This window comes from Palaemon carinicauda, chromosome 22 (assembly GCF_036898095.1).
Source record: "Palaemon carinicauda isolate YSFRI2023 chromosome 22, ASM3689809v2, whole genome shotgun sequence".
Classification (NCBI taxonomy): Eukaryota; Metazoa; Arthropoda; class Malacostraca; order Decapoda; family Palaemonidae; genus Palaemon; species Palaemon carinicauda.
Window position 1 is genome coordinate 20,183,445 of NC_090746.1, and position 13,121 is coordinate 20,196,565.

Here is a 13,121-nt window from a genome sequence, read left to right on the forward strand (position 1 = left end):
AGCTTGTTCCGGTGGATTGCCACCTCAATGGACTTGGTTCTGTCCACGATGCATTCCTTTGAGAATGCTTCAAACTGGTCTTGGCCAATCTGCTTGGCGTTACGGACTGTTTCTATGACTGCAGGGTCTGCGATCTCCTTTGTGTCGAGCACCAGCAAGTCCTGACTGTCCTCCTCGAAAGGGTTGCCCAGCTCTTCAATGACGGCCACGAGTGAGCGCACATCTCTGGCAAAAGTGTTCTGCACACTTGGTGTCTCTTCGTGGTGACGTGTCTCCTCTTGATCGTGTGGATGCAGATTGAAGTCGTCAAATTCCACAATCACTCTAGCAACCTCTGGTCCGGCAACCATCCAGCGCCTCAGTGCAGTTGGATTGTCTGTGAGGCCGATGGCTCCTCCATCACCCTTGACATACGCGTTGTTCTGCTCATGTCCTTGGTCAAGAGGGATTGCTGAAAAGATCCTCTTGGTCTTCTGGACTGTGAAGTGTCCCTTGCTAAACTCTGTGAAGACGTCTGGATGTTTGTTTGCCAGTTCTGCCATGTCCCGTAGATGCACTGGTATCCATCGGGCATAGTTCGTGTGGTCTAGTGCGAAGAACCACGGAGCCAGTTCTGTCAGAGCATCCACGTACATGCTAAAATTGGCTTCTCTCAGAGATCGCACATAGATCAGAGTGGACAGCTCCAGTGCCAAGACTGTTGACCAGTACTGAAACTGCGGATAACTCTGTTCTCTCTGACTGCACCAGTCTTCGAAGCTTTCAGGGTGCTCATCATCTTCTGTATTGGTGGTGCTGTACTTGTCATAGGCACGCCGTTGGAGATTATACAACGCAGCCGCTGTGACTTGGTGTGCTCTTCTGGTGCGTGTGACGTGAGCTGCTCGAAGAAATGAGTCTGCTATTCCTTCAGTTGTGATCTCTGCTTGTACCAGTGCTTGGGTCCACCCACTTCCCTGCAACCAGTCACCCAGGGTCTTCAGTGCCGTCATCTCAATATGCAACCCCCCAAACATCACCACCAGTTGGTCTTCTCCATATGTGTTTGGCCACTTCCACTGGATCTGTTTTGCTAGAGTGAATAGTGGCTGGTCGCAAGTCAGAACTGGAGTTTGGCCTGGGTTGAGATGTTTAACTGCACTCCTGACTACATCAATAGAGTGTCTGATCATTGCCACAGTGTGAGCACTCTCCTGGAACAAGGGAAGCAGGGACGTTGGTGTGATGACTGGTTGCTTTGGATCTTGGTGCCTTGCATGGTATGCAGCCCATGATGTGTTTTCACAGGCCTCAACATCATCTTTGAGAACACTTCTCGTGTTCTCCAGCCACATATACTCATCTTCTATGTGCTGCTCACAGTTGTGGCGTCTAAGAGAGGTCACAGAAGTAGCTGGGATCATTTGCCCTTTGACAGAAGAAGCAACAGGACGTACATCCGTGTAATATTCTGGTAGAGGCTCAACCGTCTTTGATCCAGTATCACGCCCAGTGAGAGCAATGCTACGATCCACTCCCTCATCTGCACACGTTGGGTGTTGAAAAAGCGAGATTCCTGTTCCATGGAATGAATTCTTGGCTGTGGTGGCACTTGGGTTGTGGTCAATGTTGTCCACAGCCGCAGTTGTGAACACATTGCTACGCAGGGTAGGCGGGCAGACCACTTCCTCTATGCGGTACAGCTGACACACGCTGTTTCCCATCTGGGCAGAAAGACGTAGGACTCTGTCATATGAGATGCTTAGGCCCAGAGAGAAGAGCTTGTCCACAAGTCCTCTCTTGCGTGTTTCAGCATACAGCATCAGCCCAACATAGGTTGGAAGAGGAGTTTCTTGAGACGTACTGTGTCTGACAGCTGGAGGCTCCTGTGTCTTGGTTGCTCCCTGCTTCCGACTTTGCTTGACACTGTTGAACTTGAGAAGCTGCGCAATGGAAAGAGCTGCTTGTGTTGAAGAGGAATGGCTTTGATTCTTGATGGTGGGGCCATCCAGCACCATATTTACCATTGCAACTAGTACGTTTGGCACAGAGTCCTCCTGACAGCCGCCCGGGAATGATCCACGGAATTGGTAAGTGTCTTCAAACATATATCGACGAACTATCTGTGCAGCACGCGCAAGGTGAACTGCCTCAGTGTCACAGTCTTGCTCGCAGGCTTTGCCTAGCGCTTCACCAATGTCTTCATCAAACGCTAGTAAAACATCTCGGCCTTTGCTGTGGGATCTCAGGCCTGGTATCTGGGCTAACAGGCGCTCTTTCAGCCTTGTGCTACAGTGAACCCTCGTTTATCGCGGTAGATAGGTTCCAGACGCGGGCGCGATAGGTGAAAATCCGCGAAGTATTGACACCATATTTACCTATTTATTTAACATGTATATTCGGACTTTTAAAACCTTCCCTTGTACGTAGTACTGTTAACAAACTACCCTTTAATGTACAGAACACTTAATGCATGTACTACAGTACCCTAAACTAAAACAGGCACAAATATTAAAGGCGATTTTATATCATGCGTTTCCTAAACACCTAAAAAGCACGATAAAAAATGGCAACCAATGTTTTGTTTACGTTTATCTCTGATCATAATGAAGAAACAAACTCATTTAGTGTACTGTACACATATATGTATAGGTTAGGTTAGTTTTTGCATCGATTATATTGATGTATACAGTATGTTGATTTTGTTATTACCAATGTTTTACTTAATTTTCCTTAGGACTTCCAAATGAAATGTTTTTCTTTATGACGCCACCTGAAACGACGGCGTCATAAAGTACGCTCAGTAAACAACCACGCTCAGAACAAAGAAGGCATTTAACGCGCATGATGAAAGTGATAAATAATGATATTTACAGTAAAAGCATTTACAAAATATGTTATTACAAATATTATTTACCGTATCTATATAAAATCATACAGTACATACTGTACGTAGCAAAGCAGGAAAACAATTTACGAGAGAGAGAGAGAGAGAGAGAGAGAGAGAGAGAGAGAGAGAGAGAGAGAGAGAGAGAGAGAGAGAGATTGTTTTACGTACGTAAATGTAAATTTTAAACAAAAAAAATATGATAGGTTACAACATGTATACTCTTCAGACTTTTAAAACCTTCCCTTTAACTTAATGCATACAGTACTAAACTATAAAACAGACACAAATATTAAAATGTTTAAGTAAAAAATAAAGATTGTTACTGTACTCACCACGAAAGAAGTTCAAGAAAAACTTGAATGATGATGGCGATGAATTTGCTGCACAGTAGAAATGATGATGATGAAGCTGATGATGTCTTCTACTGTGCAGCCAATAATAGTATTTTACGTCTCTTCAGACGGAGGTGTCTTTTCCTGGGACACCTCTTCAACTTCTTCCTGAGACACTTCTTCAATTTCTTCTGAGGGCATTGTGATCGGAAGTTGCTGCCGCTGCTTCTTCTTTCGCAAGAGCATCCTGTAGGGAGCCATGTGTTCATCGATCTTGGTGCAGAATTGTACAGAACGAACCATATCCTCGTCCCACTCTTGCGACATTTCTTTCACCTCATTCGCAAGCTTGCAGAGCTTGGCAAGCCGTTCTAATTTTAAGACCGTTTCTTCGACATTTTCTTGGAACTCTTCCTGTGTTTCACTGTCTTCACTGCCCGATTTCGTCAGGTCTTCGAGGTCTGCGGCCGCGTAACTTCTACTGTCTTTTAACATAGTATCGAGAAGCGTCACCTTCTCAGCAATCGTCATCATCTTTCGGTGCTGTTTAGGCTCACTACCAGCCTTAGTAGAAGCAGAAGGCTTGGGAGGCATTGTACAGTAGGGTTTAACAGAAAGTTCAACTTAAAACAGTCGCACACAACACAGATTAAACTTCACAAAGTTAAGAACGTCTACTCAGCAATACGCGGAAAGAGAAAGTGAACGATGCAGACCCGCGAGAACTGTGATGCTGGAAGTTGAAGATGCGGGCAAAACACCAATCACAGGCTAGATAACAAAACTTGAGTTTTGATTCGTCATCTATCAGCGCTTGAACCAATCACAACCCGTCTTACAGTACATGGTGCGTTGGTTACTCATAGAAGATGCCCCGCGCATACTGAACGTACGTAGATTAAGTACAAGGGTACCGTAATAATAATAAATAATGATAATAATACTGTACAGTAATAATAATAATAATACTGTAATGATTAATAATAATAACAATAATAATTTTATTAACAACAACAACAATAATAATAATAATAACAATAATAATAAAAATTTACGTACGTACGCTATTTTACGCCTCTCTCTCTCTCTCCTTCTCTCTCTCTCTTTCTCTCTCTCTCTCTCGTACGCTTACAGTACTTATTCGAAATGTGATTTTTGCAACAAAGAATATTATTGGATGCAGTACTGTACTACGTACGTATACATACAAAAGATTCATGGAAAAGAAGCACATCCATTACAGTACACACCATTCTAATATGGTATGACTGCATCTGATTTGCGTTTCATGTTCGATTTAATTTTACTACGTACTGAATTATCGTATGATCACATTCTCTTTTCGTGTTTTATTTCTTTCTGTGCTGAATTATATATCATATGTAATGCAATGAACAATCAGTAAGAGCAGATATTACTAATTACAGTATTAATGGAATTACAGGTAACAAAATATCGTATTTGGTTATCTTCAGATTTCGCGGTATTTTCGAATTTTCCGGAAAATCCGCGATATGTATATATATATGGGTTATGGGAAAACCCCGCGAAGTGGTGAATCCGCGATTGTCGAACCGCGAAGTAGCGAGGGTTCACTGTATTAACTTTCTGGCACAAAACAACCCCGAGCTGTTCCATTCTTGTTGTGTATAGCTTTACAAGTTCTGCGAGTCTGAAGACTGGGGTGGTGCCCTCTTCTAGGTGGGTTTCCTCGATATACAGGACCAGTTCAGCCAGTACGATTCTTGACATTACACCTTCATGGTCAGTTTTCTGCTCGGCTTCTACAGTGGTCTTTGCACGATAGTAAAGAGCCAACATACACTTGGAATGGTACTTGGCCTCCAGAGCCACCATATCACCCATGCTGAGCCTGGCTATGAGTTCATTGTCCCCAACTTGCGCTGCACACTTCCGTACGCGTGTGTCCACCTGGAAGGTTGTTACTTCATGTAGGGTCTCTGTGCCAGACTTTCCACAGAAAAAGCAGGAGGTGCCGCTGGTAGTGGCTTCTGAAGTGTGTGTTCTGGCGCGCTTGGCCTGGACATTGTCAGTACTATCAAATGCTGAGCTGCTTGCGATGCGTCTCTTCTCTGCTCTTCGTAGCATTGTGTTATTGTATTTGAGCATACATGTTTTATGCCACTTGGCCTGGTGGGCAACCATTGTCGCCTCAACACCTTGTCCTTCATCTAGTCTCTGTAACTGAACAGTTCTTGGCAGTTCTCCGAGTTCATCAAATTTGACCAAGTTTGCAGCCATTGTCGTGTATCCACTCCCAGGGTCTCGGCGTTTAGACAGTACTGGGCAGACAAGTGACTCTGTTGTCTCCTCTTGACATACAAGACACAGCTTCCAGTTTGTCTCAGGAGGTGTTGTGGGAGTACGTTGCTCAAAAGTATCGACCAGTTGGAACTTCTTTGCCATGGCTGCAGTCTGGAACAACGCGTCTCTGATGTCAGGTGGTGCTGCTGCTGCCTCACCTGCAAAGACACAAAACACCACCATGTTACCACAAGTTACTACTACAAGCACCATGACTATCAACACTATACTATTACTGCAGCCGCCGTCACTGCCACCAACGCTGCCGCTGCAAAGTAAAATTCATTTTCTTGTGAAATGGTAGCCAAATTATTTGGTAAGCACAGAAGTATGTGTAATTGTACAATACTTATCACCTCTAGCACACTTATCACCTTTAGCATCCACAAAAAGACAAATTATGGTACATATTCAATGACGCTAACGGTAAATAGCGGCCATTTTGAAAAATGGCCGCCAAATGTGCTACGGGGAGAATCTTGAATGCCTCCATATCCAAAATTGTTCAGAATGTATTAATCCACATGTGTGCCAATTTTGGTGCTTTTAGAACAATTTGAACAATTGGTTTCATATTTCTTACTATGCCGCTGGGCTACTGAGGGAACTTCATCCACTTCCTGAGCTACTCAAACAACTACATTATCAAATTTTCCACAGATGAGTAGCTTTGCTATGTCTTCATGCTTGGATGTTATCCAGCAACTCCTCACTGCACGATGTTTTTTTGTAACTATTTGCGAGGAGAATGGCTAGATACTTCCAAGAGTCATCTATCACTGCCTACCAAGTAAAGTGGACTATCTTCTGTGGTTGGTGTCATGGAAGGGGGATCTCTCCACTCAGTGCCACTATTCCAACAATTGCAGAATTATTGTTATACTTCAAGGAAGGAAAACTCTGTTCAGTGTCAGCGGTGAAAGGCCTTGCTATTGCTCAGCATTAAGCCTCGCCTTTAAGCTGAATGGAGTTGACATTTCCTCCTCAACTAAATAATCTCTCCTCACATATAGTTTCGAGTTATCTTGCCCTTAGTCGCCCTTAGTCGGAAGTCCAACCCCTTCCGTGAAATGTAGTGCGAGTGCTTCAGAATGCGACCTGACTCTAAAGACCCTGCGAAGAGAGTCAGCGAGCTACATGGTCTGTCCTTGACGTTGCCCATTCAAGGGGATGGGAGCAAGTGACACAACTTCGTCTCTGAGTTTAGTGCCAAGACTCAAAATCCGGCTGTAACGAATCCTAAATTCGGGCCCTTCCAGATTGAGAGTTTCAATACTGTAACATATGATCAAGATCAATTCTTATTTTGCCCTGTATGGGCACTGAGGAAATGCCTTAAACAAACTGTTTGAGCTCAAGCAGAGATCAATAGACTGTTTCCCAGCACAGGTAGTGTTAAGAAGAGCGTTACAAGGAATTCAATATCTTCCTGGATCAGGAAAGTCATCTAATGAGCCTCCAAGCGAAGGTTTGGCCGTAGACCTATATCTCATGATGTCAGGGGCATAGTACGTCCCTGTCGTTCAAAAGAATTTTAATATGACGTAGGTCTCGCACGTTGGCGGGCGAAACGTCAGTCTACTTTCACTGTCCACTACCTGCAGAACCTAACCCACAGGAGCATCAACACATTCTCCATAAGTCCTGTGGTGGATGCATGAAATATGTTCAATAACACATCAACTCCCTAGTAGGACAAGTAGCAGTCAGTGGAGGGCTTGAGCAAACTGAGGAATTCTGCAAGCTGCGACTTCCTTTGACTGTGGGTGGATATCATCGTCCCTTGTGTATCCTAATACTGTATATGCATATACTGTATATTGTTACGTTCCTGTTGTCCCAGTGAGGTGGGAGTCCGGTAACATCCAGGTAAGAAAAGCATAGCTAAGTGAAGTCTTACCTTGATGAGTCACATTGCTTAGTTGTCACACCTTCGCACAATTGCTGAGGCCGTTATCTCTCACTGAGAGTTAACGAGGTGATAGGGTGTACTCTAACACAACTCATACCAAGCATAAGAGTCACACCCCAGGTCAGGGACCAGCCACTTGGTAAAGAGCTGAAAGGTTTGTGTAGGGAACAAATGACAAATTTGGAAATTATTTGTATTTTTCCTAACCATACAAACCTGAAGCTCTTTACACCTAAAGGCCTGTCACCTACCCCCAGGAAGTCCTGCCTGCAATTGCAAAGTGGCTTTTGTTGGCTATTGTGTGTGTGAGCAGGGTGGTGGGTTTACATCCCCCTACAGGCCCCGCTAACCAGCGGAAGGGAGTAACACCTCGCTAAAACTTTTACGGCTAGTTTCAGCTATCGTCGAAATGTATCTCCATAGTAAAAAGCTTCAGGTTTGTAAAGTTGGGAAAAATACAAATTATTTCCAAATTTGTCAATTTGAATGTATATTAAGGCATGGTTTGTATTTAATGGCCATAGATTAAACAAGTTAGTGAGATTTTTACAATTTTTTACAGGTCTAGGTTATAAAGGAAAGGATGACGAATGGATAAAACATTACGAAGGCTTTGAGGAAGTTCTGGCCACACTAAATAGTGAAAATAATAGTAGAGTCAGCTCGCCCTGCAGTGATGCCCATAGTAGTAATGTGAATCCAAATTCGGAAGATTCAAAATCCAAATCTTTGGAAGCTCTCTCCAAAAAGTCTCGTGCAAGAGTGCAGTAAGTAGAATATGTCTGTTCTTAAAAGTTAAGACTTCAATGTTATTTTCTTATTTGTCATGATCCTACAAGAGATTGTTTTGGGTAATTTTATGAACATCTTATGTGCAGGATGGTACTGTCTGGGAAGATCTGAATGCAGATGTTAAAAATTATGAAAAATCTTCTGCAACATGCATAAAGAATTAACGAAGACGGTACAAGTGAAAATATCTAGATTAGAATAAGAAATTTAATCGACCACATATTCTTGTCTAATAAATTAAGATGAGATTCGGCAGATGCAGACTAGACAGGAGAAAAATATTCGAAGCAAAGTAGAACAAAAGAAATAAAATACTTCTTCAGATAAGACTGATTACCAGAAGTCATTTGACTTTCTCAATAAGCCAATTTTTTGTGCAATTTAAAAAACAGAACGAAGGTGTTTCTCAAAAGTAAATATGCAATGAAGGTCATACTTGAAGCCTTGTGAGTTGTTTAGAGTTAAAGGAACATTATCAATGCAGAGATCTGGTTTCTTGTTGAGGATCTACTGTCCTCTACCTACTTACAATCATACTTTGAGTTTTGTTAAGTTTCAGCTTTCTGCCCTATGTTTTAGACCGTGGGCCCACCATAGGACCCCCCTCCCCCCCCTAGGGATTTTTGTAGACCCAGTTTTCTCTATTCTTTAGAGACCATAGAATCAGAATCTGCTTGTTTGCACTTTAGCTGTTGGTGATTTTGGCCGTAATGGCGGCCATTTTGAATTTGACTTTGTCCGCATATGGAAAAAATATTAGCAATGACTTTTTTCTGTTTATGTCTTTGTAATATATGTTTTTATAGGTTTTCTGGGACGAGGGATTCATTTTTGATAGTTGTAAAGTATTATCATCAGTATTTCTCAAGCTTTTGGTAATATTGAAATTGACGATCACACGGAAAAAGGTGATAAGCACATAGTATATACGAGGTACAGCAAATATGATATGATATGTAAACATGTTTTCTTGATTTTTTCTATGGAATGTTTATGACACGCCATGCAAGAGCTGAGTATGTTGAAGCTACAAAGCAGATGGCTGAAATGTTTCATCTTCCCACAATGATCTCAAAAAGTCTGAAATTATCCACAGTGAGGAACGAGTAAGGAAAGCCATGGATGCATTTCAAAATTTCATAGATCCTTTTAGTGTAGAAGACAAAGACTTATTGTATTGTCTTTCCTCGGGTTTACCTGCTCCAAAAAGATGTTGAATCAGATCTGTTAAAAGCTGAGAAATATGGTAAAAATTCCTTTGATGACTTCATTCAGGAGAGGCTGATTAATAAAACCAAGAGCTTTAATGATCCAATTAAAAAGCAGAATCTTAAAACGTTTGCCTCTATTGCTAAATCAGTAAAAATTACATCAACAACAACAAAACAAGTAAAACAAATGAAAGCAGAAAGAAATGTACTAGGACAAGTCGCAGTATTAGCCACAAAATACAACTTAAACATGGAAAAAGTTTTGAGTCATCCACTTGGACCAGTACCTTGGTCATTAGCAACTGCTGATGGCGCACTTGTGAAAACCAACAAAGCAAAACTCCTTCATGCTCTAGAAACAGAACAAACCCTTGCAAGAAGACCAGAAATAGATTGCATGAACTGCATCATTGATGGGAATGCAATATTACAAGCGCAAGTAGCATTACCAACATCATTTGGTGAACTAGCTGAAAAAGTATTTGATCAACTCCCTAAAGTCAGTCGGGTTGATTTTGTCACAGACACATACCTGACTCATTCTATTAAAAATCCAGAAAGGAAGCGAAGAGGAGCATCAGCTACATTCTTGCTTAAAGGTAGCTTAACAAAAATTCCCAGAAATTGGAAGAGTTTTTTAACCGATACAAAGAACAAAGAGCAATTGATCCAGTTCTTACTGGGAGAGTGGAAACAAGATAAATATGCAAATAAGCTTAAAAACAGAGTTATTTATTTTGTGAATGGTCGTAACTGCACAGCTATCACAAGTACTGATGGACTGCAAACAGAAACATATGAGGTTGAGGCCCTGCTGTCATCCCAAGAGGAAGCTGACAGTAGAATTATTTTACATCTTCGTCATATGGCTTCTCAAGTATCTGAAGATTTCACCATTGTTATAAGATCACCAGATACAGATGTTTTCATCTTGTTGCTGAAATTTGCTCAAGTCTTAAAACAAACCATTTTGTTCGATACAGGAGTAGGAGACAAAAGACGCCTCATAGATGTACATAAAGTTGTAGATAAAACTGGTCAGGAGTTATGTGAAGTCTTGCCTTCCCTTCATGCTTATTCTGGTTGTGATAGTGTGAGTGCATTTGTTCGGAAGGGTAAATTATTACCATGGAAATTACTACAGAAGAGCCCAGAGTTTATTTCCACTTTCAAAAATCTTGGATCTAGTTCTGCTGTGGATGAAAATACGTATATCCAGCTAGAAAAATTTACTTGTCTACTCCACAATCAGTCATCAACTCAAGTCATCTATTGACAAAGTACGTTACAATCTTTTTCTTCAAAGATACGTCCCCAAATCAGCCATAATTTCAGATTGTGATGGGATAGGTATGAGTTTGCTGCCTCCATGCCGTATGTCACTCAGAGAACATATAAAGAGTGCAAACTATCAAGCATTCACATGGAACAGAGCAGATCAAGCTGAGCCAGATATACCTTCGCCAGACGGACATGGGTGGTGTCTCAGTGAAGGAAACTTAGAATTTGTATGCTGTAGTGGATCACCGATGCCACAAAAATTGATTGATATTCTAGATGAGCACGTAGAGGAGGAGGAGGAGTTTGAGGAGTCTTATGAAGATGAACCAGAAGAAATTAACAATATCACAGACTTAATGTATGAGTATGATGATTAAAGATGCAATATTTATCATGAATCCATTCTCGTTATCTATTATGATTACAAATTACTCGGTAATATAGGAAAATATTCTGTACATATCTATTTAGCTATATCGATTAGTTCTATTCTTATATTTGATTGCTATTTCAAGAAATTTTTCCTTAGCAGTTGCACTTCACTTTATACATTTGCTTTATGAAGAATTATTTTTATGAATGCCATAGTCAGAAACATATTGATTTTTTTTAAGGTTATGTAATAACCTTGTTCTTATGTTTTCCTGTTATATGAGGTGCTGTACATTAATGCAAAGCAAACAACAAAATATTTATTTCCCTGTGCAATGAACTCATTACTCAGTTTCAGGTGAGTGTACATTTAAGCTCTAAAAGCCAATTTTTTTTTAGTGGAATTTCTTATCAGATATAGTTATTTTTCTATTTCTTTCATAATCTATTTTTTTGCTGCCAAATACTCTGTGTTTTTGTTCTTAAGGCTTAATATTATATTACCAAAATGATTACTTTAATTCATTGTACCTGTACCAAAAACTTTCATTTATAAAGAAAATAAATCACAATTTCTTCATCTATGTTTGTCTGTTATGTGAGAATGCTGCACATTACATCTATTCACAAATTATAATATTACTTTTCTTGTGCCATTAATTCATCAGTCTTTTCAGGCTAGAGTATGCATTTAAGTTCTAAAAGAAATTTTTTTCTTTAATCAAATGTCTTATTAATTATGGTTGTTTGTGTATGCATTTCAATCATAGTTATTCTCTTATTACCAAATGTTCCTTTTTTTAAGCACTAATATCAACAAAAGGAGTACTTTATTTTTTTTCTTTTGTGTTTGTACCACAAAATATCTTTTGTAACCCTGGATAGGTACGGTCCTCGGACACCCCTTTAAGGGTATACTCGGACGCGAACGACCCCGACGCCAAAAAAAATTCTTGAAAAATCAGTTTTTGCAGTAACCTCCTTTTTTCTTTTGCCAAAAAAAACTTCAATGAATGCTTAAAACAACTGTAAAGATAAATACTACTCATCTGCAGAAAAACTATTTATTATAAATATTTTAAAAAATTAAGTAGAAAAAAAAAAGACCTGACATAAAAATTCATAAAAAAAAAGTTTATACATATATACACAAATCCTTTTAGGAATTGATTCTTGAATGTTTAGGACACATCTTGATGTATTTTGGATGAAGTCAGACCCATGGAGGTGAAGATCTGAAATGAGAAAAAAAGGGTAACTTTTTTTGGCCAAAAAAAATTGTCCAAATTTCATGAATTTTTTTGGGTACCCAAATGAAATAGGAAGTGGCTAATTTTTTTAGGGAATAAACATATGTTATCCTAAAATAGAAATATGTAAAAAAATCTTCATTATTTTGTAAATTACATTTATATCAGGGGCCATATCTAAAGGTAATTTTTTGAGTACTTGGAAATTTCGTAAAAAAATACATATATTTAATATATAATATGATATTTATGCAGGTAAAAATATACCAAAATATCACAAATTCTATAGGGAACAAGAATATATATAGATAGGGCAGCTTACGCTTCGGATATGTCCACAAAATGGCCGCCAACCACACTGACTCAGACTCCCTAATCTGCCACTTGAAATGTAGGAAGGGTATGTCAATTTCAAGGTGTTATTTACTAATCTAATTATTATTGGATATGCATAAAAATTGTATGGTGGGTTGCTGGATAATTGTCGATTATTTTACGACTATAAAATTAAAATTCTGACCCAAAAAATTTTTTTTGAAGGGAAATAAAATCGAAAAAAAAAAATGTAAAACAATATTTTAGCTAAAAAAATTTGATGATATTCAATAAAAAAAAAAAGTAAACAAAATTTTCCGACAAATAAACATCTAGAGGAATCATTACTCTGTGATAGTTCCTTAGTACGTAGTAATTTTGAAAGAATTGGGAAAAAACGAAAAAATGGCAATCACCGGAAAATCGAACACATACCTATATATACGCCATATCTGGCTAAAA

General features: G+C 39.7%; 1 protein-coding gene across 1 annotated transcript in view; it reads left to right on the forward strand.

Annotated features, from left to right (window-relative positions):
* The window catches only part of LOC137616355 (PIN2/TERF1-interacting telomerase inhibitor 1-like), a 62,106-nt gene that overhangs the window by 22,241 nt on the left and 26,744 nt on the right, over positions 1–13,121 (forward strand). The window contains exon 3 of the mRNA XM_068346015.1: positions 8,001–8,205. Coding sequence (XP_068202116.1) covers positions 8,001–8,205 — 205 coding nt within the window. The remainder of the gene's footprint in view (positions 1–8,000; positions 8,206–13,121) is intronic.